At 47.1% G+C, this 26,596-nt stretch overlaps 1 protein-coding gene across 2 annotated transcripts; it reads left to right on the forward strand.

The window, feature by feature from the left end:
• Window positions 1-6,635: 6,635 nt before the first annotated feature.
• LOC110505917 (solute carrier family 22 member 13) lies at window positions 6,636-21,381 on the forward strand. 2 transcript variants are annotated; one of them, XM_036962857.2, is made up of 10 exons: window positions 6,636-7,504; window positions 9,573-9,673; window positions 9,802-9,956; window positions 10,257-10,425; window positions 11,290-11,392; window positions 11,512-11,885; window positions 12,099-12,316; window positions 12,397-12,505; window positions 16,803-17,053; window positions 20,963-21,381. In XM_036962857.2, exons 1-10 carry the CDS (start codon window positions 7,217-7,219, stop codon window positions 21,106-21,108), a joined length of 1,914 nt encoding a protein of 637 aa, XP_036818752.2. In that variant the 5' UTR covers window positions 6,636-7,216; the 3' UTR covers window positions 21,109-21,381. The 2 variants fall into 2 exon arrangements, with proteins under 2 accessions (XP_036818752.2, XP_090075498.1); XM_090219372.1 differs by lacking the exon at window positions 9,802-9,956 and having other exon boundaries at window positions 6,657-7,504.
• The last annotated feature ends 5,215 nt before the right edge of the window (window positions 21,382-26,596 follow it).

Raw genomic sequence — 26,596 nt, forward strand, 5'->3', positions numbered from 1 at the left:
CACGTGGCCTGATAAACACTCTAAACAGCCTACCTGACAACTAGGAGGTGTCCACATGGCCTGATAAACACTCTAAACAGCCTACCCTACAACTAGGAGGTGTCCACGTGGCCTGATAAACACTCTAAACAGCCTACCTGACAACTAGGAGGTGTCCACGTGGCCTGATAAACACTCTAAACAGCCTACCTGACAACTAGGAGGTGTCCACATGGCCTGATAAACACTCTAAACAGCCTACCTGACAACTAGGAGGTGTCCACGTGGCCTGATAAACACTCTAAACAGCCTACCTGACAACTAGGAGGTGTCCACATGGCCTGATAAACACTCTAAACAGCCTACCTGACAACTAGGAGGTGTCCACATGGCCTGATAAACACTCTAAACAGCCTACCTGACAACTAGGAGGTGTCCACGTGGCCTGATAAACACTCTAAACAGCCTACCTGACAACTAGGAGGTGTCCACATGGCCTGATAAACACTCTAAACAGCCTACCCTACAACTAGGAGGTGTCCACGTGGCCTGATAAACACTCTAAACAGCCTACCTGACAACTAGGAGGTGTCCACGTGGCCTGATAAACACTCTAAACAGCCTACCTGACAACTAGGAGGTGTCCCCATGGCCTGATAAACACTCTAAACAGCCTACCTGACAACTAGGAGGTGTCCCCATGGCCTGATAAACACTCTAAACAGCCTACCCTACAGCTAGGAGGTGTCCACATGGCCTGATAAACACTCTAAACAGCCTACCTGACAACTAGGAGGTGTCCACATGGCCTGGTAAACACTCTAAACAGCCTACCCTACTACTAGGAGGTGTCCCCATGGCCTGACAAACACTCTAAACAGCCTACCTGACAACTAGGAGGTGTCCACATGGGATGGTAAACACTCTAAACAGCCTACCCTACAACTAGGAGGTGTCCCCATGGCCTGATAAACACTCTAAACAGCCTACCCTACAACTAGGAGGTGTCCACATGGCCTGGTAAACACTCTAAACAGCCTACCTGACAACTAGGAGGTGTCCATATGGCCTGATAAACACTCTAAACAGCCTACCTGACAACTAGGAGGTGTCCACATGGCCTGATAAACACTCTAAACAGCCTACCTGACAACTAGGAGGTGTCCACATGGCCTGATAAAAACTCTAAACAGCCTAACCTACAACTAGGAGGTGTCCACATGGCCTGATAAACACTCTAAACAGCCTACCCTACAACTAGGAGGTGTCCACATGGCCTGATAAACACTCTAAACAGCCTACCTGACAACTAGGAGGTGTCCACATGGCCTGATAAACACTCTAAACAGCCTACCTGACAACTAGGAGGTGTCCACATGGCCTGATAAACACTCTAAACAGCCTACCTGACAACTAGGAGGTGTCCACATGGCCTGATAAACACTCTAAACAGCCTACCTGACAACTAGGAGGTGTCCACATGGCCTGATAAACACTCTAAACAGCCTACCTGACAACTAGGAGGTGTCCCCATGGCCTGATAAACACTCTAAACAGCCTACCTGACAACTAGGAGGTGTCCACATGGCCTGATAAACACTCTAAACAGCCTACCCTACAACTAGGAGGTGTCCACATGGCCTGATAAACACTCTAAACAGCCTACCCTACAACTAGGAGGTGTCCACATGGCCTGATAAACACTCTAAACAGCCTACCTGACAACTAAGAGGTGTCCATATGGCCTGATAAACACTCTAAACAGCCTACCTGACAACTAGGAGGTGTCCCCATGGCCTGATAAACACTCTAAACAGCCTACCTACAACTAGGAGGTGTCCACATGGCCTGATAAACACTCTAAACAGCCTACCCTACAACTAGGAGGTGTCCACATGGCCTGATAAACACTCTAAACAGCCTACCTGACAACTAGGAGGTGTCCACATGGCCTGGTAAACACTCTAAACAGCCTACCCTACTACTAGGAGGTGTCCCCATGGCCTGACAAACACTCTAAACAGCCTACCTGACAACTAGGAGGTGTCCACATGGGATGGTAAACACTCTAAACAGCCTACCCTGCAACTAGGAGGTGTCCACATGGCCTGGTAAACACTCTAAACAGCCTACCTGACAACTAGGAGGTGTCCATATGGCCTGATAAACACTCTAAACAGCCTACCTGACAACTAGGAGGTGTCCACATGGCCTGATAAACACTCTAAACAGCCTACCTGACAACTAGGAGGTGTCCACATGGCCTGATAAAAACTCTAAACAGCCTATCCTACAACTAGGAGGTGTCCACATGGCCTGATAAACACTCTAAACAGCCTACCCTACAACTAGGAGGTGTCCACATGGCCTGATAAACACTCTAAACAGCCTACCTGACAACTAGGAGGTGTCCACATGGCCTGATAAACACTCTAAACAGCCTACCTGACAACTACTAGGAGGTGTCCCCATGGCCTGACAAACACTCTAAACAGCCTACCTGACAACTAGGAGGTGTCCACATGGGATGGTAAACACTCTAAACAGCCTACCCTACAACTAGGAGGTGTCCACATGGCCTGATAAACACTCTAAACAGCCTACCTGACAACTAGGAGGTGTCCACATGGCCTGGTAAACACTCTAAACAGCCTACCTGACAACTAGGAGGTGTCCACATGGCCTGATAAACACTCTAAACAGCCTACCTGACAACTAGGAGGTGTCCACATGGCCTGATAAACACTCTAAACAGCCTACCCTACAACTAGGAGGTGTCCACATGGCCTGATAAACACTCTAAACAGCCTACCCTACAACTAGGAGGTGTCCACATGGCCTGATAAACACTCTAAACAGCCTACCTGACAACTAGGAGGTGTCCACATGGCCTGGTAAACACTCTAAACAGCCTACCCTACTACTAGGAGGTGTCCCCATGGCCTGACAAACACTCTAAACAGCCTACCTGACAACTACTAGGAGGTGTCCCCATGGCCTGACAAACACTCTAAACAGCCTACCTGACAACTAGGAGGTGTCCACATGGGATGGTAAACACTCTAAACAGCCTACCCTACAACTAGGAGGTGTCCCCATGGCCTGATAAACACTCTAAACAGCCTACCCTACAACTAGGAGGTGTCCACATGGCCTGGTAAACACTCTAAACAGCCTACCTGACAACTAGGAGGTGTCCACATGGCCTGATAAACACTCTAAACAGCCTACCTGACAACTAGGAGGTGTCCACATGGCCTGATAAACACTCTAAACAGCCTACCCTACAACTAGGAGGTGTCCACATGGCCTGATAAACACTCTAAACAGCCTACCTGACAACTAGGAGGTGTCCATATGGCCTGATAAACACTCTAAACAGCCTACCTGACAACTAGGAGGTGTCCACATGGCCTGATAAACACTCTAAACAGCCTACCTGACAACTAGGAGGTGTCCACATGGCCTGATAAAAACTCTAAACAGCCTACCCTACAACTAGGAGGTGTCCACATGGCCTGATAAACACTCTAAACAGCCTACCCTACAACTAGGAGGTGTCCACATGGCCTGATAAACACTCTAAACAGCCTACCTGACAACTAGGAGGTGTCCACATGGCCTGATAAACACTCTAAACAGCCTACCCTACAACTAGGAGGTGTCCACATGGCCTGGTAAACACTCTAAACAGCCTACTTGACAACTAGGAGGTTAGGGAGGGGTGGTAGGGGTTAGGGAGGGATGGTAGGGGTTAGGGAGGGGTGGTAGGGGTTAAGGAGGGGTGGTAGGGGTTAGGGAGGGGTGGTATGGTATGGTATGGTATGGGTTAAGGAGGGTTGGTAGGGGTTAAGGAGGGGTGGTAGGGGTGGTAGGGGTTAAGGAGGAATGGTACGGGTTAAGGAGGGGTGGTAGGGGTGGTAGGGGTTAAGAAGGAATGGTACGGATTAAGGAGGGGTGGTAAGGGTGGTAGGGGTTAAGGAGGAATGGTACGGCTTAAGGAGGGGTGGTAGGGGTTAAGGAGGGGTGGTAGGGGTTAAGGAGGAATGGTACGGGTTAAGGAGGGGTGGTAGGGGTGGTAGGGGTTAAGGAGGGGTGGTAGGGGTTAAGGAGGGGTGGAAGGGGTTAAGGAGGAATGGTACGGGTTAAGGAGGGGTGGTAGGGGTTAAGGTTGGGTGGTAGGGGTTAAGGAGGGGTGATAGGGGTTAGGGAGGGGTGGTAAGGGTTAGGGAGGGGTGTTAGGGGTTAAGTAGGGGTGGTAGGGGTTAAGGAGGGGTGGTAGGGGTTAGGGAGGGGTGGTAGGGGTTAAGGAGGGGTGGTAGGGGTTAGGGAGGGGTGGTAGGGGTTAAGGAGGGGTGGTAGGGGTGGTAGGGGTCAAGGAGGGGTGGTGGGGGTTAAGGTGGGGTGGTAGGGATTAAGGATTGGATCAGAATCCCTGTTGCTTAAATTGTTTTCTTGTGTGCGCTCCATTGGTCCTGTTGAATTTGGGGAATGCTCTGAGGTTCGGCTGGTGATGTTTGGTTGCCGGGTTACAGAGCTTGGTGAGGATCTATGCCACACCCCTTTTGGCTGCAGTCACGCTGGTGACCGACGTCCACAGAACTAACCTCTAGGGCTGATGGGAAACTGGATGGTTGATACCTGGGATCAGAGAGAACACACACACACACACACACGCACAGTATCAATTGTATTTTAGGTCATTATTTCAGACTCCTTAACCTTTAACCCATATGTGATTATCAAATGTATTGGTCACATACACATATCTAGCAGATGCTATTGCCAGATTAAATGAGGTTGATTGTTATGCAATGTCAATTTATCCTGTTTAGTTTGACTAACATTGTCATATTTTACATATGCTTTAAAATGATTAATGTTTTGATGTTTACTGGTCTCTGTTCTGATGTTTACTGGTCTCTGTTCTGATGTTTACTGGTCTCTGTTCTGATGTTTACTGGTCTCTGTTCTGATGTTTACTGGTCTCTGTTCTGATGTTTACTGGTCTCTGTTCTGATGTTTACTGGTCTCTGTTCTGATGTTTACTGGTCTCTGGTCTGATGTTTACTGGTCTCTGTTCTGATGTTTACTGGTCTCTGTTCTGATGTTTACTGGTCTCTGGTCTGATGTTTACTGGTCTCTGTTCTGATGTTTACTGGTCTCTGGTCTGATGTTTACTGGTCTCTGTTCTGATGTTTACTGGTCTCTGTTCTGATACTATGTAGAAATGACATGCCTAGAGAGAGTCTAGAGAGAGAATAGTAGGGTGTAACAGTCTGCCACAGGACGGAGCTAGAGGTCTATAACCTACATGTGGACTCGTCTAGGAGCCTGCAGTGTGTGGACAGTAGTATGGATATGTTGAAGTCACAGTGCTGCAGTATCACTGAGGAAAATAAACTTAATTTCAAACCCTGGTGAAACCAAGGCCTTCTTGGGCTTTTTCAACCTATTCCATGAAGTCTAGATGTACCGGCCTGTTACGGTTATGGTACTGTGGTAGTCTAGATGTACCGGCCTGTTACGGTTATGGTACTGTGGTAGTCTAGATGTACCGGCCTGTTACGGTTATGGTACTGTGGTAGTCTAGATGTACCGGCCTGTTACGGTTATGGTACTGTGGTAGTCTAGATGTACCGGCCTGTTACAGCCAGTTATGGTACTGTGGTAGTCTAGATGTACTGGCCTGTTACAGCCAGTTATGGTACTGTGGTAGTCTAGATGTACCGGCCTGTTACGGTTATGGTACTGTGGTAGTCTAGATGTACTGGCCTGTTACAGCCAGTTATGGTACTGTGGTAGTCTAGATGTACCGGCCTGTTACGGTTATGGTACTGTGGTAGTCTAGATGTACCGGCCTGTTATGGTACTGTGGTAGTCTAGATGTACTGGCCTATTACAGCCAGTTATGGTACTGTGGTAGTCTAGATGTACCGGTCTTTAGTATTTTTCTGTATCATTACTTTCTATAGTTCCACCTTGTTTAGGAAATGCCTTGTTCTTCAATGCATTCCCATGCCTTGTTCTTCAATGCATTCCCATGCCTTGTTCTTCAATGCATTCCCTTGCCTTGTTCTTCAATGCATTCCCATGCCTTGTTCTTCAATGCATTCCCATGCCTAGGGGGCCTGCTTGCCTTGTTCTTCAATGCATTCCCATGCCTTGTTCTTCAATGCATTCCCATGCCTTGTTCTTCAATGCATTCCCTTGCCTTGTTCTTCAATGCATTCCCATGCCTTGTTCTTCAATGCATTCCCATGCCTTGTTCTTCAAATCATTTTGTGGGATTTATCTGGCGTAGTTTTCATTCGCAGTGAGCTGTTTTATGCTCCAGTGACTTTCACATTGATGTCTGTATTTGAAGTAGCCCTTGATAGCGTTTCTTATGCATCTACTATGCACTGTTACACAAGTTGGCCAAACGGGTCAATGTAGCCTATGTATGACGAGGTTGAGAAGTACATTGTACACGCCATTCCGCACGCCAAACCTAATATAAACGTAATATTGAGGTGATAATGTCTGGGGGGACATTTAATTTGTTTTTTTGCTGTTCTCCAAATAGCATTTTAGAGTTTTAAAATGTTGTAGAAGTAAATGTGTTTCAACTGGAGGCGGTATTTCTACACACCCCACTTCGCCCCCCCCCATTAAAAAACGCAGCACCCCAAACTACTTCCCGTAGCCTTTTCCCATGCCAATAAAGCCCCTCTTCCTTTTTTATTAACTCGGCAAGTCAGTTAAAAACAAATTATTATTTACAATGGTGGTCAACAGCCTAGTTCAGGGACAGAACGACAGATTTTTACATTGTCAGCTCTGGGAATCGAACCAGCAACCTTTCGGTACTGGCCCAATGCTCTAACCACTTGGGTACCTGCCGCCTCGAATTGAATTGAGAGAGACAGTGAATGGGAAGGAGAGAGTAGAGACGTGAGAGAGAGAAGGAGAATAGAAGTTGTGTAGTTCTAGAGAAGGTATAGATAGGTTTAGGTAACCTTGTCCTCTGGAAATCTGGTGCACGACACTAGATTATAGGTCCAGACCACGACGTCACGATTTGTTATGATTAGACTTTGCTGTTTCAGCACTTCTTCCGCCGAGGAGTCAGTTGACTGGGAGTTCTTGGAGTTTTACGATCTAACCAGTCCGGTGACACCGCGAGAGAGGCGGTAAGCAGAGAGGGATAGTGAAAGCCGCAGAGAGAGATAGTGAAAGAGGATCGCCTACTACTATGGCTCCGTTGCAGTTCGCGGTGTACTGGCGTCTCGCGCTCATATTCTTCTTCATGGCGTTTCTCTTCTTCCTCGACCTCTTCGCCGTTAGCAGAGCAACCTCCTCGTGCAATAACGTCCCGGGTGAGTTACCGGCCGCTAGTCGAACCTTTGGAGAAGTATCTTCTAGTGCCCATACACAGAACTGGACTACATGGGAGGTGCGCGAGGTAAACGGATCACTTTTACAGGTATTGTTACCGCAACAGGATGAGATTACGGGTGGGAACGACACGGAAAGAGAGAATGTGAGTAAACCGCAAAAGTTTTCCAGTTTCTACATGATTGGCAGTTATTATAATGGTCTAAATCAGTGTAAACATCAACAAGCTGCATGTACAACCTGGGTTTCACAGACCCAGTTGAATCCAGCTTTAGTTTATTAACAGATAGTGTATATAATGTCATCAACACTGATTAGGCCGCATTGCATTCCTCCTGTTTGTACTCTAACTTCCCCTCGAACAACGATTGATGAGTCAATGAACTCTTAATCATAGAAATAGCCGGGGTAACCTGGTTACAGAGCCAGCCATCTACACACTCACTGACCAATGAAACACTCCCAGAATGTATGTCAGATGTATCACTCTGTGTGTGTGTTAGGAAACAACCTAGGAGTCCCAGTTTGATTATTAGTCATAGAGACATGATATACTGTAATGGGGTACACAGTGGAACGAAACGCTCCCCCCTCGACAGTGGAACAAAACGCTTCCTCCTCGACAACGGAATGAAATGCTCCCCCCTCGACAACGGAACAAAACGCTCCCTCCTCGACAATGGAACGAAATGCTCCCCCCTCGACAGTGGAACGAAACGCTTCCACCTTGACAGTGGAACGAAATGCTCCCTCCTCGACAGTGGAACGAAATGCTCCCTCCTCGACAGTGGAACGAAATGCTCCCCCCTCGACAGTGGAACGAAACGCTTCCACCTTGACAGTGGAACGAAATGCTCCCTCCTCGACAGTGGAACGAAACGCTTCCACCTTGACAGTGGAACGAAATGCTCCCTCCTCGACAGTGGAACGAAACGCTTCCACCTTGACAGTGGAACGAAATGCTCCCTCCTCGACAGTGGAACGAAACGCTTCCACCTTGACAGTGGAACGAAATGCTCCCTCCTCGACAGTGGAACGAAATGCTCCCTCCTCGACAGTGGAACGAAACGCTTCCACCTTGACAGTGGAACGAAATGCTCCCTCCTCGACAGTGGAACGAAACGCTTCCACCTTGACAGTGGAACGAAATGCTCCCCCCTCGACAGTGGAACGAAACGTTTCCACCTCGACAACGGAACGAAACGCATCCACCTCGACAGTGGAACGAAACGCTTCCCCCCTCGACAACGGAACGAAACGCTTCCACCTCGACAACGGAACGAAACGCTTCCCCCTCGACAACGGAACGAAACGCTTCTCCCTCGACAACGGAACGAAACGCTTCCCCCTCGACAACGGAACGAAACGCTTCCCCCTCGACAACGGAACAAAACGCTTCCCCCTCGACAACGGAACAAAACGCTTCCTCCTCGACAACGGAACGAAACGCTTCCTCCTCGACAACGGAACGAAATGCTCCCCCCTCGACAGTGGAACGAAACGCTTCCTCCTCGACAACGGAACGAAATGCTTCGCCCTCGACAGTGGAACGAAACGCTTCCCCTCGGCAACGGAACGAAACGCTTCCCCTCGGCAACGGAAACGCTTCCCCTCGGCAACGGAACGAAACGCTTCCCCTCGGCAACGGAACGAAACGCTTCCCCTCGGCAACGGAACGAAACGCTTCCCCTCGGCAACGGAACGAAACGCTTCCCCTCGGCAACGGAACGAAACGCTTCCCCTCGGCAACGGAACGAAACGCTTCCCCTCGGCAACGGAACGAAACGCTTCCCCTCGTCAACGGAACGAAACGCTTCCCCTCGTCAACGGAACGAAACGCTTCCCCTCGTCAACGGAACGAAACGCTTCCCCTCGGCAACGGAACGAAACGCTTCCCCTCGGCAACGAAAACCCTTCCCCTCGGCAACGAAACGCTTCCCCTCGGCTACGGAACGAAACGCTTCCCCTCGGCAACGGAACAAAACGCTTCCCCTCGGCAACGGAACGAAACGCTTCCCCCTCGGCAACGGAACAACAATAGAAGGAGTGTCACATGGTAAGACATTTCACAACACACAGTAGTGATAAGAAATACCACCATGTCTCAGGGAAACATCGTCAATATCGCCCGGGGCTGAGGACATAGTCAGTGTTACAACATAGAACTAGATTACTAAGACATTATCTGGCACAAACGTCAGTGTGTGTTACAGGGCACAGTGTGTATGGATCCGGAGGTGATGTCGTACAGTCAGACCATCTACATGACTGGCCTTCTGCTGGGATCTCTGTTCGGAGGAGCTCTCTCTGACAGGTGAGACTCTCTCTCTCTCACACACACACACACACACACACAGTAAATCATACACTGTAACACATGGAATGTATGTGTGTGTGTGTGTGTGTGTGTGTGTGTGTGTGTGTGTGCGCGCGTGTGACCAGGTACGGTAAGCGAGCAGTGCTGCTGGTGTGTGTGTGTGTTAATGCCGTGACTGCTGTGCTGCCGGCAGTCCTTCCTCACGCCCTCCTCTTCCTCACCCTGCGCTGTTTGGCCGGGGTCTCCTGCTGCTGTATCAATATCTGCAGCTTCAGCCTGGGTAAAGAAAACACACACACACACACTGTTAAATCCATGCACACAGGCACACACACACACACACACACTGTTGAATCCATGCACACAGGCACACACACACACACACTGTTGAATCCATGCACACAGGCGCACACACACACACACACACACACACTCACTCACAGTAAATCATACACTGTAACACATGGAAGGTGTGTGTGTGTGTGTGTGTGTGCGCCTGTGTGCATGGAATCAACAGTGTGTGTGTCTGTGTGCATGGATTTAACTGTGTGTGTGTGTGTGTGTGTGTGTGTGTGTGTAGGTGTGGAATGGAGTCTTCCCAGGTATCGTATTTGGCCCCCGGCCCTCCTGTCCTTCTCCTTCAGCCTGGGTATGATGGCGTTGGCACCGCTGGCGTACCTAACACACACCTGGACACAGCTACACCTGGCACTGGCCGTACCACAGATCCTCTGTCTGCCTCTCTTCTAGTGAGTACACACACACACACACACACACAGCTACACCTGGGACTGGCCGTACCACAGATCCTCTGTCTGCCTCTCTTCTAGTGAGTACACACACACACACACACACAGCTACACCTGGGACTGGCCGTACCACAGATCCTCTGTCTGCCTCTCTACTAGTGAGTAACACACACACACAGCTACACTTGGGACTGGCCGTACCACAGATCCTCTGTCTGCCACTCTTCTAGTGAGTAACACACACACACACAGCTACACCTGGGACTGGCCGTACCACAGATCCTCTGTCTGCCTCTCTTCTAGTGAGTACACACACACACACACACAGCTACACCTGGGACTGGCCGTACCACAGATCCTCTGTCTGCCTCTCTACTAGTGAGTAACACACACACACATCTACACCTGGGACTGGCCGTACCACAGATCCTCTGTCTGCCTCTCTTCTAGTGAGTACACACACACACACACACAGCTACACCTGGGACTGGCCGTACCACAGATCCTCTGTCTGCCTCTCTTCTAGTGAGTACACACACACACACACACAGCTACACCTGGGACTGGCCGTACCACAGATCCTCTGTCTGCCTCTCTTCTAGTGAGTACACACACACACACACACAGCTACACCTGGGACTGGCCGTACCACAGATCCTCTGTCTGCCTCTCTACTAGTGAGTAACACACACACACATCTACACCTGGGACTGGCCGTACCACAGATCCTCTGTCTGCCTCTCTACTAGTGAGTAACACACACAGTGTTCAGAGTTGACTATAATGTGGTATTCTTATGCAAATAGGAATGTAGTTTGACAGAGAGAAATAATAATGATAACTCTCTCTCTCTCTCTCTCTCAGTTCTATTCCTGAGTCTCCTCGCTGGCTGCTCCTGAAGAGGAGAGCAGAGACTCTGGAGGGGTATAGGGGACACAGTCCTGAGGACAAACGCTTTCTAGACCTGGTACACACACACACACACACACACACACACACACACACACACACACACACACACACACACACACACACATCAGTGTTCCCTAACCCAACTCAAGCCTGTGTGTGGTCTTTCTGACCTAGTTGTTGGACACAGAGGGGAAGGACCTGCAGGAAGTCCACCTGGAGACACACACACTGGAGACTGGCACACCTGACAATGAGACACACACACTGGAGACTGACACACCTGACAATGAGACACACACACTGGAGACTGACACACCTGACAATGAGACACACCCACTGGAGACTGACAAACCTGACAATGAGACACACCCTCTTGAGACTGACACACCTGACAGTGAGACACACCCACTGGAGACTGACACACCTGACAATAAGACACACACACCAAAGGCAGACACACAAACATGGGAGGAACACACACTTTCCCACTGCGGACACATGAGAAGTCCCACCATCCTACTGCGCCTGGTCATCTTGAGTTACATTGGGTAAGTGTGTGTGTGTGTGTGTGTGTGTGTGTGTGTGTGTGTGTGTGTGTGTGTGTGTGTGTGTGTGTGTGTGTGTGTGTGTGTGTGTGTGTGTGTGTGTGTGTGTGTGAGAGGCTGTCAGATTCTACCTCTGTATTCTATTTGACAGGTCTGTTCTACAGTATTTGTCTGATGCGTCTTTCCCCCCTGTGTGTGTGTGTGTGTGTGTGTTAGGCTAGCATCAGCCCTGACGTACTACGGTATCTGTATGAATGTCGGGCGGTTCGGGGTGGATGTCTTCCTGGCTCAATTCTTCAGCGGCCTATCAGAGGCTCCCTGCCTGCTCGTCCCATTCCTATTGGCTCGCTGGGGCAGACGCCCAATCAGCATGCTATCCCTGTTCCTCAGTGGCTCCTTCTGCCTGCTGTCCCTGCTCGCATCACGCTTCTACGGTAAGCACACACACACACACAAACACACACACACACACACACACCTCCAGTGATCCAACAGTGTGTGTGTGTGTGTGTAGCTGTCCCAGGGTTGGTGATAACTCTGGCCCTGGTGGGGAAGCTGTGTATGCAGACCACTGTGTTTGTCTCTGTACTCTACGGCATCGAACTCTTCCCTACGCTCATCAGGTACGGAGTGTGTGTGTGTGTCAAAATCAAATCAAATCAAATGTTATTTGTCACATACACATGGTTAGCAGATGTTAATGCGAGTGTAGCGAAATGCTTGTGCTTCTAGTTCTGACAATGCAGTAATAATCAACAAGTAATCTAGCTAACAATTCCAAAACTACTACCTTATACACACAAGTGTAAGGGGATAAAGAATATGTACATAAAGATATATGAATGAGTGATGGTACAGAGCGGCATAGGCAAGATACAGTACATACATATGAGATGAGTATGTAAACAAAGTGGCATAGTTAAAGTGGCTAGTGATACATACAGTGCCTTGCGAAAGTATTCGGCCCCCTTGAACTTTGCGACCTTTTGCCACATTTCAGGCTTCAAACATAAAGATATAAAACTGTATTATTTGTGAAGAATCAACAACAAGTGGGACACAATCATGAAGTGGAATGACATTTATTGGATATTTCAAACTTTTTTAACAAATCAAAAACTGAAAAATTGGGCGTGCAAAATTATTCAGCCCCCTTAAGTTAATACTTTGTAGCGCCACCTTTTGCTGCGATTACAGCTGTAAGTCGCTTGGGGTATGTCTCTATCAGTTTTGCACATCGAGAGACTGACATTTTTTCCCATTCCTCCTTGCAAAACAGCTCGAGCTCAGTGAGGTTGGATGGAGAGCATTTGTGAACAGCAGTTTTCAGTTCTTTCCACAGATTCTCGATTGGATTCAGGTCTGGACTTTGACTTGGCCATTCTAACACCTGGATATGTTTATTTTTTAACCATTCCATTGTAGATTTTGCTTTATGTTTTGGATCATTGTCTTGTTGGAAGACAAATCTCTGTCCCAGTCTCAGGTCTTTTGCAGACTCCATCAGGTTTTCTTCCAGAATGGTCCTGTATTTGGCTCCATCCATCTTCCCATCAATTTGAACCATCTTCCCTGTCCCTGCTGAAGAAAAGCAGGCCCAAACCATGATGCTGCCACCACCATGTTTGACAGTGGGGATGGTGTGTTCAGCTGTGTTGCTTTTACGCCAAACATAACGTTTTGCATTGTTGCCAAAAAGTTCAATTTTGGTTTCATCTGACCAGAGCACCTTCTTCCACATGTTTGGTGTGTCTCCCAGGTGGCTTGTGGCAAACTTTAAACGACACTTTTTATGGATATCTTTAAGAAATGGCTTTCTTCTTGCCACTCTTCCATAAAGGCCAGATTTGTGCAATATACGACGATTGTTGTCCTATGGACAGAGTCTCCAACCTCAGCTGTAGATCTCTGCAGTTCATCCAGAGTGATCATGGGCCTCTTGGCTGCATCTCTGATCAGTCTTCTCCTTGTATGAGCTGAAAGTTAAGAGGGACGGCCAGGTCTTGGTAGATTTGCAGTGGTCTGATACTCCTTCCATTTCAATATTATCGCTTGCACAGTGCTCCTTGGGATGTTTAAAGCTTGGGAAATCTTTTTGTATCCAAATCCGGCTTTAAACTTCTTCACAACAGTATCTCGGACCTGCCTGGTGTGTTCCTTGTTCTTCATGATGCTCTCTGCGCTTTTAACGGACCTCTGAGACTATCACAGTGCAGGTGCATTTATACGGAGACTTGATTACACACAGGTGGATTGTATTTATCATCATTAGTCATTTAGGTCAACATTGGATCATTCAGAGATCCTCACTGAACTTCTGGAGAGAGTTTGCTGCACTGAAATTAAAGGGGCTGAATAATTTTGCACGCCCAATTTTTCAGTTTTTGATTTGTTAAAAAAGTTTGAAATATCCAATAAATGTCGTTCCACTTCACGATTGTGTCCCACTTGTTGTTGATTCTTCACAAAAAAATACAGTTTTATATCTTTATGTTTGAAGCCTGAAATGTGGCAAAAGGTCGCAAAGTTCAAGGGGGCCGAATACTTTCGCAAGGCACTGTATATTACATAAAGATGCAGTAGATGATATAGAGTACAGTATATACATATACATATGAGATGAATAATGTAGGGTATGTAAACATTATATTAGGTAGCATTGTTTAAAGTGGCTAGTGATATATTTTACATCATTTCCCATCAATTCCCATTATTAAAGTGGCTGGAGTTGAGTCAGTGTCAGTGTGTTGGCAGCAGCCACTCAATGTTAGTGGTGGCTGTTTAACAGTCTGATGGCCTTGAGATAGAAGCTGTTTTTCAGTCTCTCGGTCCCAGCTTTGATGCACCTGTACTGACCTCGCCTTCTGGATGATAGCGGGGTGAACAGGCAGTGGCTCGGGTGGTTGTTGTCCTTGATGATCTTTATGGCCTTCCTGTGACATCGGGTGGTGTAGGTGTCCTGGAGGGCAGGTAGTTTGCCCCCGGTGATGCGTTGTGCAGACCTCACTACCCTCTGGAGAGCCTTACGGTTGTGGGCGGAGCAGTTGCCGTACCAGGCGGTGATACAGCCTCTGCTGTTTCCTGAAGTCCACAATCATCTCCTTAGTTTTGTTGACGTTGAGTGTGAGGTTATTTTCCTGACACCATCTAAGTGACCCCAAACTTTCGAATGGTAGTGTACACACGTGGGTGATAATTGATTCATAGATGATGTGTCTATCTCTGTTTGCAGAGCATGTATTAATGTCACCTATGACTCAGCAGGATGAACAAGACATGAGGGAACTAGGTCAGAGCTGCTTGTCTCAGCAGGATTAACAAGACATGAGGGAACTAGGTCAGAGCTGCTTGTCTCAGCAGGATAAACAAGACATGAGGGAACTACATCAGAGCTGCTTGTCTCAGCAGGATGAACAAGACATGAGGGAACTAGGTCAGAGCTGCTTGTCTCAGCAGGATGAACAAGACATGAGGGAACTAGGTCAGAGCTGCTTGTCTCAGCAGGATGAACAAGACATGAGGGAACTAGGCCAGAGCTGCTTGTCTCAGCAGGATAAACAAGACATGAGGGAACTACATCAGAGCTGCTTGTCTCAGCAGGATGAACAAGACATGAGGGAACTAGGTCAGAGCTGCTTGTCTCAGCAGGATGAACAAGACATGAGGGAACCAGATCAGTGCTGTGTGTCTCCTTGGTTGAGATAGGGACTGACCAGTCATAGGTGACATTACTACATGCTCTGCAAACAGAGATAGACACATCATCTATGAATCAATTATCACCCACGTGTGTACACTACCATTCGAAAGTTTGGGGTCACTTAGAAATGTCCTTGTTGTGTCCAAATGTGTCCATTTTTAAAAGAACATCAAATTGATCAGAAATACAGTGTAGACATCGCTAATGTTGTAAATAACTATTGTAACTGGAAACGGCTGAATTTATGAAAATGGAATATCTACATAAATGGGCCTGTGTACGCCTATCAGAAACCATCAGTCTTGTGTTCCAATGGCACGTTGTGTTAGCTAATCCAAGTTTATCATTTTAAAAGGCTAATTGATCATTAGAAAACCCTTTTGCAATTATGTTAGCACAGCTGAAAACTGTTGTCCTGATTTTAAAGAAGCAATAAAACAGGCCTTCTTTAGACTAGTTGAGTATCTGGAGCATCAGCATTTGTGGGTTCGATCACAGGCTCAAAATGGCCAGAAACAAATAACTTTATTCTGAAACTCGCCAGACTATTCTCGTTCTGAGAAATGAAGGCTATTCCATGTGAGAAATTGCCAAGAAACTGAAGATCTGGTACAACGCTGTGTACTACTCCCGTCACAGAACAACGCAAACTGGCTCTAACCAGAATAGAAAGAGGAGTGGGAGGCCACGGTGCACAACTGAGCAAGAGGACAAGTACATTAGGGTGTGTAGTTTGAGAAACAGACGCCTCACAAGTCTTCAACTGACAGCTTCATTAAATAGTACCTGCAAAACACCAGTCTCAACGTCAACAGTGAAGTGGTGATTCTGGGATGCTGGCCTTCTAGGCAGAGTTCCTTTGTCCAGTGTCTGCCCATCTTAATCTTTTCTTTTTATTGGCCAGTCTGAGATATGTTTTTTTCTTTGCAACTTTGCCTTGCAATTTTGCCTCAACTTTACTGGTGACGTTGAGACTGGTGTTTTGCGGGTACTATTTAATGAAGCTGCCAGTTGAGGACTTGTGAGGTGTCTGTTTCTCAAACTAGACACCCTAATGTACTTGTCCTCTTGCTCAGTTGTGCACCGTGGCCTCCCACTCCTCTTTCTATTCTGGTTAGAGCCAGTTGAATTATTACTGTTATCCTATCAACACAGCAAGTACTGTGTGTGTGTGTGTGTGTGTGTGTGTGTGTGTGTGTGTGTGTGTGTGAGTGTTTCAGACAGAAGTGTGTGGGCTTGGTGTGTCTGTGTTACAGGGTGGGCTGTATCCTGAATGCGGTGATCAGTCCTAGAGGAGAAACCATCCCATTGGCTGCTATGATCCTTTATGGGAGTGGCCCCATTGTTGGGGCGGGACTGTGTCTGTTTCTACCGGAGACCAGTGGTGTGCCGCTCCCTGATTCGCTGGAGGACTGTGACAAACAGCCCAGTCTTCATCTACCAACCTTCCCTTCCCTTTGGTCTTCAGAGGGTGAGAGACACCTGATGTGTGTGTGTGTGTGTGTGTGTGTGTGTGTGTGTGTTCCTTACTGCAGTGGTCACCAACCTTTTCTGAGTCAAAATGTCAAGATCTACCGCTTATATATATATATATATATACATTTTTAACACAACTATTAAAAAATGTACGCCTGTGCAACATTAACCAACATGAACCAGTTCTGTAGCAGTAACGTTTGTGCAGTAAGCTATAGGCCCCATACATTATCACTGCACTGTTTTGCTTGAATTGTTCTGCTAATGCATTGTTGTTTCGGACCACTTTTTAAAATTATGTTTCAACATTTGAGCTAGTATCTATGATCACAGCGGTAATAGATCAGTTGCTGTATTACTTGAGATGAGTGAGTTTACATTTTAAATAATTAGTTTTTATTATTTCATTTAATTGTATTATTTTGTATTATGGTGCCTGCATCTGATGGTCAGTCTCAGCGGAGGGAGAGAGTAGCAGACTGATGGTCAGTCTCAGCGGAGGGAGAGAGCAGCAGACTGAGGGTCAGTCTCAGTGGAGGGAGAGAGCAGCAGACTGAGGGTCAGTCTCAGTGGAGGGAGAGAGCAGCAGACTGAGGGTCAGTCTCAGCGGAGGGAGAGAGCAGCAGACTGATGGTCAGTCTCAGCGGAGGGCTGAGAGCAGCAGACTGATGGTCAGTCTCAGCGGAGGGAGAGAGCACCAGACTGAGGGTCAGTCTCAGTGGAGGGAGAGAGCAGCAGACTGAGGGTCAGTCTCAGCGGAGGGCTGAGAGCAGCAGACTGAAGTTCAGTCTCAGCGGAGGGAGAGAGCAGCAGACTGAGGGTCAGTCTCAGCGGAGGGAGAGAGCAGCAGACTGATGGTCAGTCTCAGCGGAGGGAGAGAGCAGCAGACTGATGGTCAGTCTCAGAGGAGGGAGAAAGCAGCAGACTGATGGTCAGTCTTAGCGGAGGGAGAGAGCAGCAGACTGATGGTCAGTCTCAGTGGAGGGAGAGAGCAGCAGACTGATGGTCAGTCTCAGAGGAGGGCTGAGAGCAGCAGACTGATGGTCAGTCTCAGAGGAGGGAGAGAGCAGCAGACTGAGGGTCAGTCTCAGCGGAGGGAGAGAGCAGCAGACTGATGGTCAGTCTCAGCGGAGGGAGAGAGCAGCAGACTGATGGTCAGTCTTAGCGGAGGGAGAGAGCAGCAGACTGATGGTCAGTCTCAGCGGAGGGCTGAGAGCAGCAGACTGAAGTTCAGTCTCAGCGGAGGGAGAGAGCAGCAGACTGAGGGTCAGTCTCAGCGGAGGGAGAGAGCAGCAGACTGATGGTCAGTCTCAGCGGAGGGAGAGAGCAGCAGACTGATGGTCAGTCTCAGCGGAGGGAGAGAGCAGCAGACTGAGGGTCAGTCTCAGCGGAGGGCTGAGAGCAGCAGACTGATGGTCAGTCTCAGCGGAGGGCTGAGAGCAGCAGACTGATGGTCAGTCTCAGCGGAGGGAGAGAGCAGCAGACTGATGGTCAGTCTCAGCGGAGGGAGAGAGCAGCAGACTGAGGGTCAGTCTCAGCGGAGGGCTGAGAGCAGCAGACTGATGGTCAGTCTCAGCGGAGGGCTGAGAGCAGCAGACTGATGGTCAGTCTCAGCGGAGGGAGAGAGCAGCAGACTGATGGTCAGTCTCAGCGGAGGGAGAGAGCAGCAGACTGAGGGTCAGTCTCAGCGGAGGGAGAGAGCAGCAGACTGAGGGTCAGTCTCAGCGGAGGGCTGAGAGCAGCAGACTGATGGTCAGTCTCAGCGGAGGGAGAGAGCAGCAGACTGATGGTCAGTCTCAGCGGAGGGCTGAGAGCAGCAGACTGAGGGTCAGTCTCAGCGGAGGGAGAGAGCAGCAGACTGAGGGTCAGTCTCAGCGGAGGGAGAGAGCAGCAGACTGAGGGTCAGTCTCATCGGAGGGAGAGAGCAGCAGACTGAGGGTCAGTCTCAGCGGAGGGAGAGAGCAGCAGACTGAGGGTCAGTCTCATCGGAGGGAGAGAGCAGCAGACTGAGGGTCAGTCTCATCGGAGGGAGAGAGCAGCAGACTGAGGGTCAGTCTCATCGGAGGGAGAGAGCAGCAGACTGAGGGTCAGTCTCAGCGGAGGGAGAGAGCAGCAGACTGAGGGTCAGTCTCTCAACATCCCTCCGCTCTCCCTTTCCTCCGCTGACGCTGACACGGACTCAAAACGGACACCATCTTCCATCTGATGGCGAAACTTGAGTCGAACCGCATTATTTCTGCCTTGTGCACAAATTCATGTTGTTACTCCAATGAACAGAGGAAGTGAAATATTCCTTGATATTAAAAAAGACCCAAGCAGCTAATAATAACAACACAAGCCTATATAGACACTTTCCTACTCATTCATTACTGCTGCAGTGTTGGTTGTATTGCTGAATGGAAGTAGGGCTAATGCACATTTTATGGTTTATAAAAGTGTTGAATACAAAGTGTTGATAGTGCTGAGTGAGAACGTAAACATAAACTCACTAATAAAAACAGCAGCTCTTTGCTGTGTTCGTTGACAGTCTCTCTCTAGTCGTGGTTTTAAATGTTAGAAATCTCACAGTATCGACTTTACTGTAGCTTTCTTTTCCGCCTGCTACGTTACTGCAGACACGGTCGTCTGAGCCATCTGATTGGCCAGAGGTACACTTGATTTGCTCTCTGGGCCCACCAGGAAAGCAGTTTGTACCCATGAAACGGTTCAAAAATGGCAAGTTTGCCTACCCTGCGCGCAGAGTGACTCAAGTGCACCTACCACCAACAGCGTGATATGAATAACAAGGAACACAAGGCTTTATCGTAGTTTTTTTTACGGAAATGTTTGGTGATCGACTAGAAATGCCTTGGAGGTGGCGATCAACTGGTTGGTGACTTGTTGTCTCTCTTCAGTGCGTCGTCAACAGCAGCTGACTGTGAAATGCTATACTCAAGAGTTCACAGGCAGCTGGTGTGTTACGTAACCTCTCCTTTTAGGTCAGCTATTTACCCCCTTTCTCACTCTCCCTCTACCTCTATAGGGCTGCAACGTCCCTCTTTCCGCGGTTTATGGTTCCAGGAATTGACACGGCCACTCATTTTCAGCCTACACAAATTATAACATGCATTTTACCGTGTTTCCAAGTGGTGAATAGCTACAAAAGTGGTGTGAACCATTAATTCAGAAGATTACAAATCTCTTTACAAAAACGGTTATTATATATTTTTGTAAAGTCAATGGTTCAACACTGTGTACATAGTTAGAAGGCAAAAAACAACGAATCCCATATAGCATTGCGGTCTGTATCGTCCAATCACAGAACAGATACAAGTCACGTGGCCTGTTAGAGAACGCATGATGAAACCTTATAGCAGCTAACATGTTACGTGACTTGTATCTGCTCTGTGATTGGACGATACAGACCACGAGGCTCATGGTTAGTGAAGGTTTTGTTGCACTTTGAAACATAAACTGACGGTAAAAGCTGGATTTCTCAACACAGAGGTACTACATGTGCACCTCATTATAGGAATTGTTTTGCGATCTCAATAGGTTGTGGGTTAACTGCCTGTTCAGGGGCAGAACAACAGATTTGTACCTTGTCAGCTCAGGGGTTTGAACTCGCAACCTTCCGGTTACTAGTCCAACTCTAACCACTAGGCTACCCTGCCACCCCGAAGTTTCCCATGTTGATTCCACGTCATTAAATATGTATGTCTTTTTTTTTTTTTTATGATGTGAAAACAATGTTGATTTAACCAGTTTGTGCCCAGTGGGATAACGTAACCCCCAGTCTGTGGCCTGCTAACCAGAGTCCTGGACCAAGAAGCATGTTCAATAGAGAGACACATTCTGAGGAATAGTGGTGGACTCTTGTTGGTTAACGTCTCTCCAGCTGAGATTTGTGTGTATTTCCTGACAGGTGCTCAGCGGATGCCCCAGCTGACAAAGGCTGTCCATTCCTGGGAGACACAGACCCAGAGAAGCCCTCCCACAACCCACAGGATCTCAACTGACTCAAACTGCACATACTCACACACACACACCACAAACACACACATGCTGTAGATACATGTATTTTAAGTTCCATGGTGCTCAGTTGGTACAGAACACAATAAACTGGGAGGTACTACCTGAACTTTGAACAATAAACATTGCAATACATTTTGCGACGTTCTGCCCTACTGAACAAGACCCTGGTTCTAGTGTTTTTATAGGTTTGATCCTGTATCTCCCACAGCCTGTAGAGGCTTGCTGAGAGCGTGTTTAAACACAGACCTGTCTGTGAGATGTGAGGAAACATTGCTAATGTAGCTAATGTATAAACAGCTCTGCACGAAGGTTCTGTGTGTGCATTTTCTGTACGCGTGTGTTATCCTCGCACAATCATGAACCTTCCTTGCACCTTGCTGACATTTCTACACTGTGTTTCATGTCAAGTTGACTTGAGATGGGGGGGGGGGGGGCTGTCTTATCATAAAGGGGGTGGTCTTGTTGCTGTATGTTTGTTATTGAAATCAGATGTGTGTAGTTATGTGTAGGAATGTTGTCCTGTCTGGTGGCAGGGTCAGGCTGTTGAAATTACCAATTGTTTCCCATGATGTGCTGTTGTGTGTTCTTATAGGCATTTGACATGCTGAGGAATGTTCTCCTGTACAGTCTGTAGATTTCCTGTTCTTTGCTATTACATTTAAAAAAAATAGAATTTTCAATTTCATAAGAATGTGTGTTTGTCTGGCTTGGGTCTAGGGTTGCAAAATTCCTATAACTCCCCCCAGGGTTTCCAGAAATCCTGGTTAGATATGTCCTGGTATTACATGAGAATAAGTAGCAAATTCTGGGAATCCTCCAACCAGGATTTCTGGGAAACCGGGGAATTTGGGGAAAGTTACCCAACCAGCGGCAAGAATCAACTATAAGGAAATTAGGGATCCTCACACGGATATAGTTTCTCCCCAGTATATTATTACCCTTGACGAAGATGAAACTGGGGAACTATATTCTGTGTGTGTGTCTGTTGGGCCCCTCATTTCTGCACCGGTGGTTTAGGAGTTTAGGATGTGCATTTCACCCTCCTGTTCTGCAATAATCAACTTAGTCACCCTGGACAATCATTCACCATTCACACTAATCCATTCACACGTACAAACAAAGCAGGTGCTTAGTGGTGCATTGTCACGTGGACATGGGGAATTGGAACGAAGTCACCTCTATGACATCGAGGAAAGAGGAGGAAGGGAAGCGCTACTAAGGTACACAATAGTACATTTTGGTAGACAGAAGGTGAATTGGTCATCAAAAAGAAAGGAGAACCAAGGCACTCTTCATATAATGAATTAAAATGCCTCTATACACCTATATGACATCTTTACCAGCCGTGCTTCCACCAATCCCATGCTTTTAAATGCATGACGGGGCATATGAGGTTATTGTGGTTACCTATTGAGTATTGACTGTGTTTGTTTATTCCATGTGTAACTCTGTGTTGTTGTTTGTGTCACACTATTTTGCTTTATCTTGGCCAGGTCACAATTGTAAATGAGAACTTGTTCCCAACTAGACTACCTGGTTAAATAAAGGTGAAATTAAACCATTTAAAAAATGAGGTGAAGGTAGGGAGTGGGGATTCAGACTGACAGTAGATGTACATCGCCCTCCTCTGGACAGAAGAGAAACTACACCAGGTTATTTAATCATATCCACACATCCTTAGAGAAACCCATACAGGTCTGTTAAGATAAAATATGATTGAATATTAAATAAGTTGATCCAGCATCCTAACAATGGCAGAATGGCGAGTAGCGTGTGTACATAAACATACACACAGCATGATGCTGCCACCACCATGCCTCACTGTAGGGATGGTGCCAGGTTTACTCCAGACGTGACGCTTGGCATTTAGGCCAAAGAGGTCAATCTTGGTTTCATCAGACCAAACACTCTTCTTTCTCATGGTCTGAGAGTCCTTTAGGTGCCTTTTGGCAAACTCCAAGCAGGCAGTCATGTGCCTTTTACTAAGGAGTGTCTTCCGTCTGGCCACTACTATAACGGCCTGATTGGTGGAGTGCTGCAGAGATGGTTGTCCTTCTGGAAGGTTCTCCCATCTCCACAGATGAACTCTAGAGCTCTGTCAGAGTGACCATCGGGTTCTTGGTCACCTCCATGACCAAGGCCCTTCTCCCTCGATTGCTCAGTTTGGCCGGGCAGCCAATCTAGAAAGAGTTGGTGGTTCCAAACTTTTTCAATTTAATAATAATGGAAGCCACTGTGTTCTTGGGGATCTTCAATGCTACAGATTTTTTTTGGTACCCTTCCCCCAGATCTGTACCTCGACACAATCCGGTCTCGGCGCTCTCCGGACAGTTCCTTCGACCTCATGGCTCTGATATGCACTGTCAACTGAAGGACCTTATATAGACCGGTGTGTGCCTTTCCAAATCATGTCCAATCAATTGAATTTACCACAGATGGACTCCAATCAAGTTCTAGAAACATTTCAAGGATGACCAATGGAAACAGGATGAACTCGAGTCTCATAGCAAAGTTGTTTCTTATTTTTGATTTATACATTTACGAACATTTCTAAAAACCTGTTTTTGCTTTTTTATTATGGGGTATTGTGATGTCATTATGGTGTATTGTGATGTCATTCTGGGGAATTGTGATGTCATTATGGGGTATTTTGATGTCATTATGGTGTATAGTGATGTCATTCTGGGGTATTGTGATGTCATTATGGGGTATTGTGTGTAAATTGCTGAGGATTTGTATTTATTTAATCCATTTTAGAATAAGGCTGTAACGTAACAAAATGTGGAAAAAGTCAAGGGGTCTGATTACTTTCCAAAGGCATATGTGCATTCACTTGTGTGTATTTCCATAGTGTGATAATGTGTGTGTCTAAGTAGTGTGTTCCAACATGCCTCCCAGCAATGTAAGTGTCGATGTGTATGACAGACTTGTGTGTGTGTTCAGGGGTAGGACAAGAAGTTAGCGGGGAAGATTCCGGTCCGTCCGTTTAGCGTTCCCTCCCACCATTCATACTGTAACTCTGTCTTGGTAACCACGGTGATGCGGTCGCTGGGTTTGAAGCTCAGGTCGCCAGAGTGTCGCTCTGTGAACGACGACACTAATATCTACTAATATCGCCGGGACGACTACAGGCCCCGCGTCCCACGCACCCACCCCTAGGAACAGGCACATGATCACAGCTGTATACAGTGAATCATGTTGGTGAACAGTATGCCTAGGTGAACAGTATGCCTTGGTTAACAGTATGCCTAGGTGAACAGTATGCCTTGGTTAACAGTATGCCTTGGTGAACAGTATGCCTTAGTGAACAGTATGCCTTGGTGAACAGTATGCCTTGGTGAACAGTATGCCTTAGTGAACAGTATGCCTTGGTGAACAGTATGCCTTGGTGAACAGTATGCCTAAAAGTAGATTCCCAAACCTTCCATTACAGAGCCATCACCAACAAAGAGATCAACCTGGAGAAGAGTCCCCTAAACAAGCTGGTCCTGGGGCTCTGTTCACAAACACACCCTACAGAGCCCCAGAACAGCAGCACAATTAGACTCAACCAAATCATGAAAAAACTAAAAGATAATTACTTGACACATTGGAAAGAATTAACAAAAAAACAGAGCAAACTAGAATGCTATTTGGCCCTAAACAGAGAGTACACAGTGGCAGAATACCTGACCACTGTGACTGACCCAAACTTAAGGAACGCTTTGACTATGTACAGACTCAGTGAGCATAGCCTTGCTATTGAGAAAGGCCGTCAATTTCTCAAATGGAATAGCCTTCATTTCTCAGAACAAGAATAGACTGACGAGTTTCAGAAGTAAGTTCTTTGTTTCTGGTCATTATGAGCCTGTAATCGAACCCAGAAATTCTGATGCTCCAGATACTCAACTAGTCTAAAGAAGGCCAGTTTTGGCCTCCCGGGTGGCGCAGTGTTTAAGGGCGCTGTACTGCTGCGCCACCAGAGACTCTCGGTCCGCGCCCAGGCTCTGTCGTAACCGGCCGCGACCGGGAGGTCCGTGGGGCGACGCACATTTGGCCTAGCGTCGTCTGGGTTAGGGAGGGTTTGGCTGGTAGGGAAATCCTTGTCTCATCGCGCACCAGCGACTCCTGTGGCGGGCCGGGCGCAGTGCGTGCTAACCAAGGTTGCCAGGTGCATGGTTTTTCCTCTGACACATTGGTGCGGCTGGCTTCCGGGTTGGATGCGCGCTGTGTTAAGAAGCAGTGGGGCTTGGTTGGGTTGTGTATCAGAGGACGCATGACTTTCAACATTCGTCTCTCCCGAGCCCGTACGGGAGTTGTAGCGATGAGACAAGATAGTAGCTACTAAACAATTGGATACCACGAAATTGGGGAGAAAAAGGGGTAAAAAAAATAAATTAAATAAAAAATAAGGTCAGTTTTACTGCTTCTTTAATCAGAACAACAGTTTTCAGCTGTGCTAACATAATTGCAAAATGTTTTTTTAATGATCAATTAGCCTTTTAAAATGATAAACTTGGATTAGCTAATACAACGTGCCATTGGAACACAGGAGTGATGGTTGCTGATAATGGGCTTCTGTACGCTTATTTTCTTTAATTATTCAACTAGGCAAGTCAGTTCAATTCAAATTCGTATTTACAATGACGGCATATGGGGCAGAACGACAGATTTTTACCTTGTCAGCTCCGGGATTCGATCTAGCAACATACAGTTGAAGTCAGAAGAGTACATACACATACAAGATCACATTACGTACACCTTAGCCAAATAGTTTTTCACAATTTCTGACATTTAATCCTAGTAAAAAATTCCCGGTCTTAGGTCAGTTAGAATCCTCACTTTATTCTAAGACTGTGAAATGTCAGAATAATAGTAGAGAGAATGATTTATTTCCGTTTTAATTTCATTCATCGCATTCTCAGTGGGTCAGAAATTTACATACACTCAATTAGTATTTGGTAGCATTGTGTTTAAATGTTTTAACTTGGTTCAAACTTTTCGGGTAGCCTTCCACAAGCTTCCCACAATAAGTTGGGTGAATTTTGGCCCATTCCTCCTGACAGAGCTGGTGTAAATGAGTCAGGTTTGTAGGCCTCCTTGCTCGCATACACTTTTTCAGTTCTGCCCACAAATTGTCTATAGGATTGAGGTCAGGGCTTTGTGATGTCCACTCCAATACCTTGACTTTGTGTCCTTAAACAATTTTGCCTCAACTTTGGAAGTATGCTTGGGGTCATTGTCCATTTGGAAGACCCATTTGCGACCAAGCTTTAACTTCCTGACTGATGTCTTGAGATGTTGCTTCAATATATCCACATAATTTTCCTGCCTAATGATGCCATCTATTTTGTGAAGTGCACCAGTCCCTCCTGCAGCAAAGCACCCCCACAACATGATGCTCCCACCCCCATGCTTCACGGTTGGGATGGTGTTATTCGGCTTGCAAGCTTCCCCTTTTTCCTCTAAACATAACGATGGTCATTATGGTCAAACAGTTCTATTTTTGTTTCATCAGACCAGAGGACATTTCTCCAAAAAGTAC

This window comes from Oncorhynchus mykiss, chromosome 25 (assembly GCF_057628025.1).
Source record: "Oncorhynchus mykiss isolate SJ-2025 chromosome 25, ASM5762802v1, whole genome shotgun sequence".
Taxonomy (NCBI): domain Eukaryota; kingdom Metazoa; phylum Chordata; class Actinopteri; order Salmoniformes; family Salmonidae; genus Oncorhynchus; species Oncorhynchus mykiss.

Coding starts and splice junctions, on each gene's coding strand:
- LOC110505917 (XM_036962857.2), top strand. CDS start 7,217: ATGGCTCCGTTGCAGTTCGCGGTGTACTGGCGTCTCGCGCTCATATTC. Junction 10,426..11,289: donor CTCTGTCTGCCTCTCTTCTA/GTGAGTACACAC, acceptor TCTCTCTCTCAG/TTCTATTCCTGAGTCTCCTC. Junction 11,886..12,098: donor GTCATCTTGAGTTACATTGG/GTAAGTGTGTGT, acceptor TGTGTGTGTTAG/GCTAGCATCAGCCCTGACGT.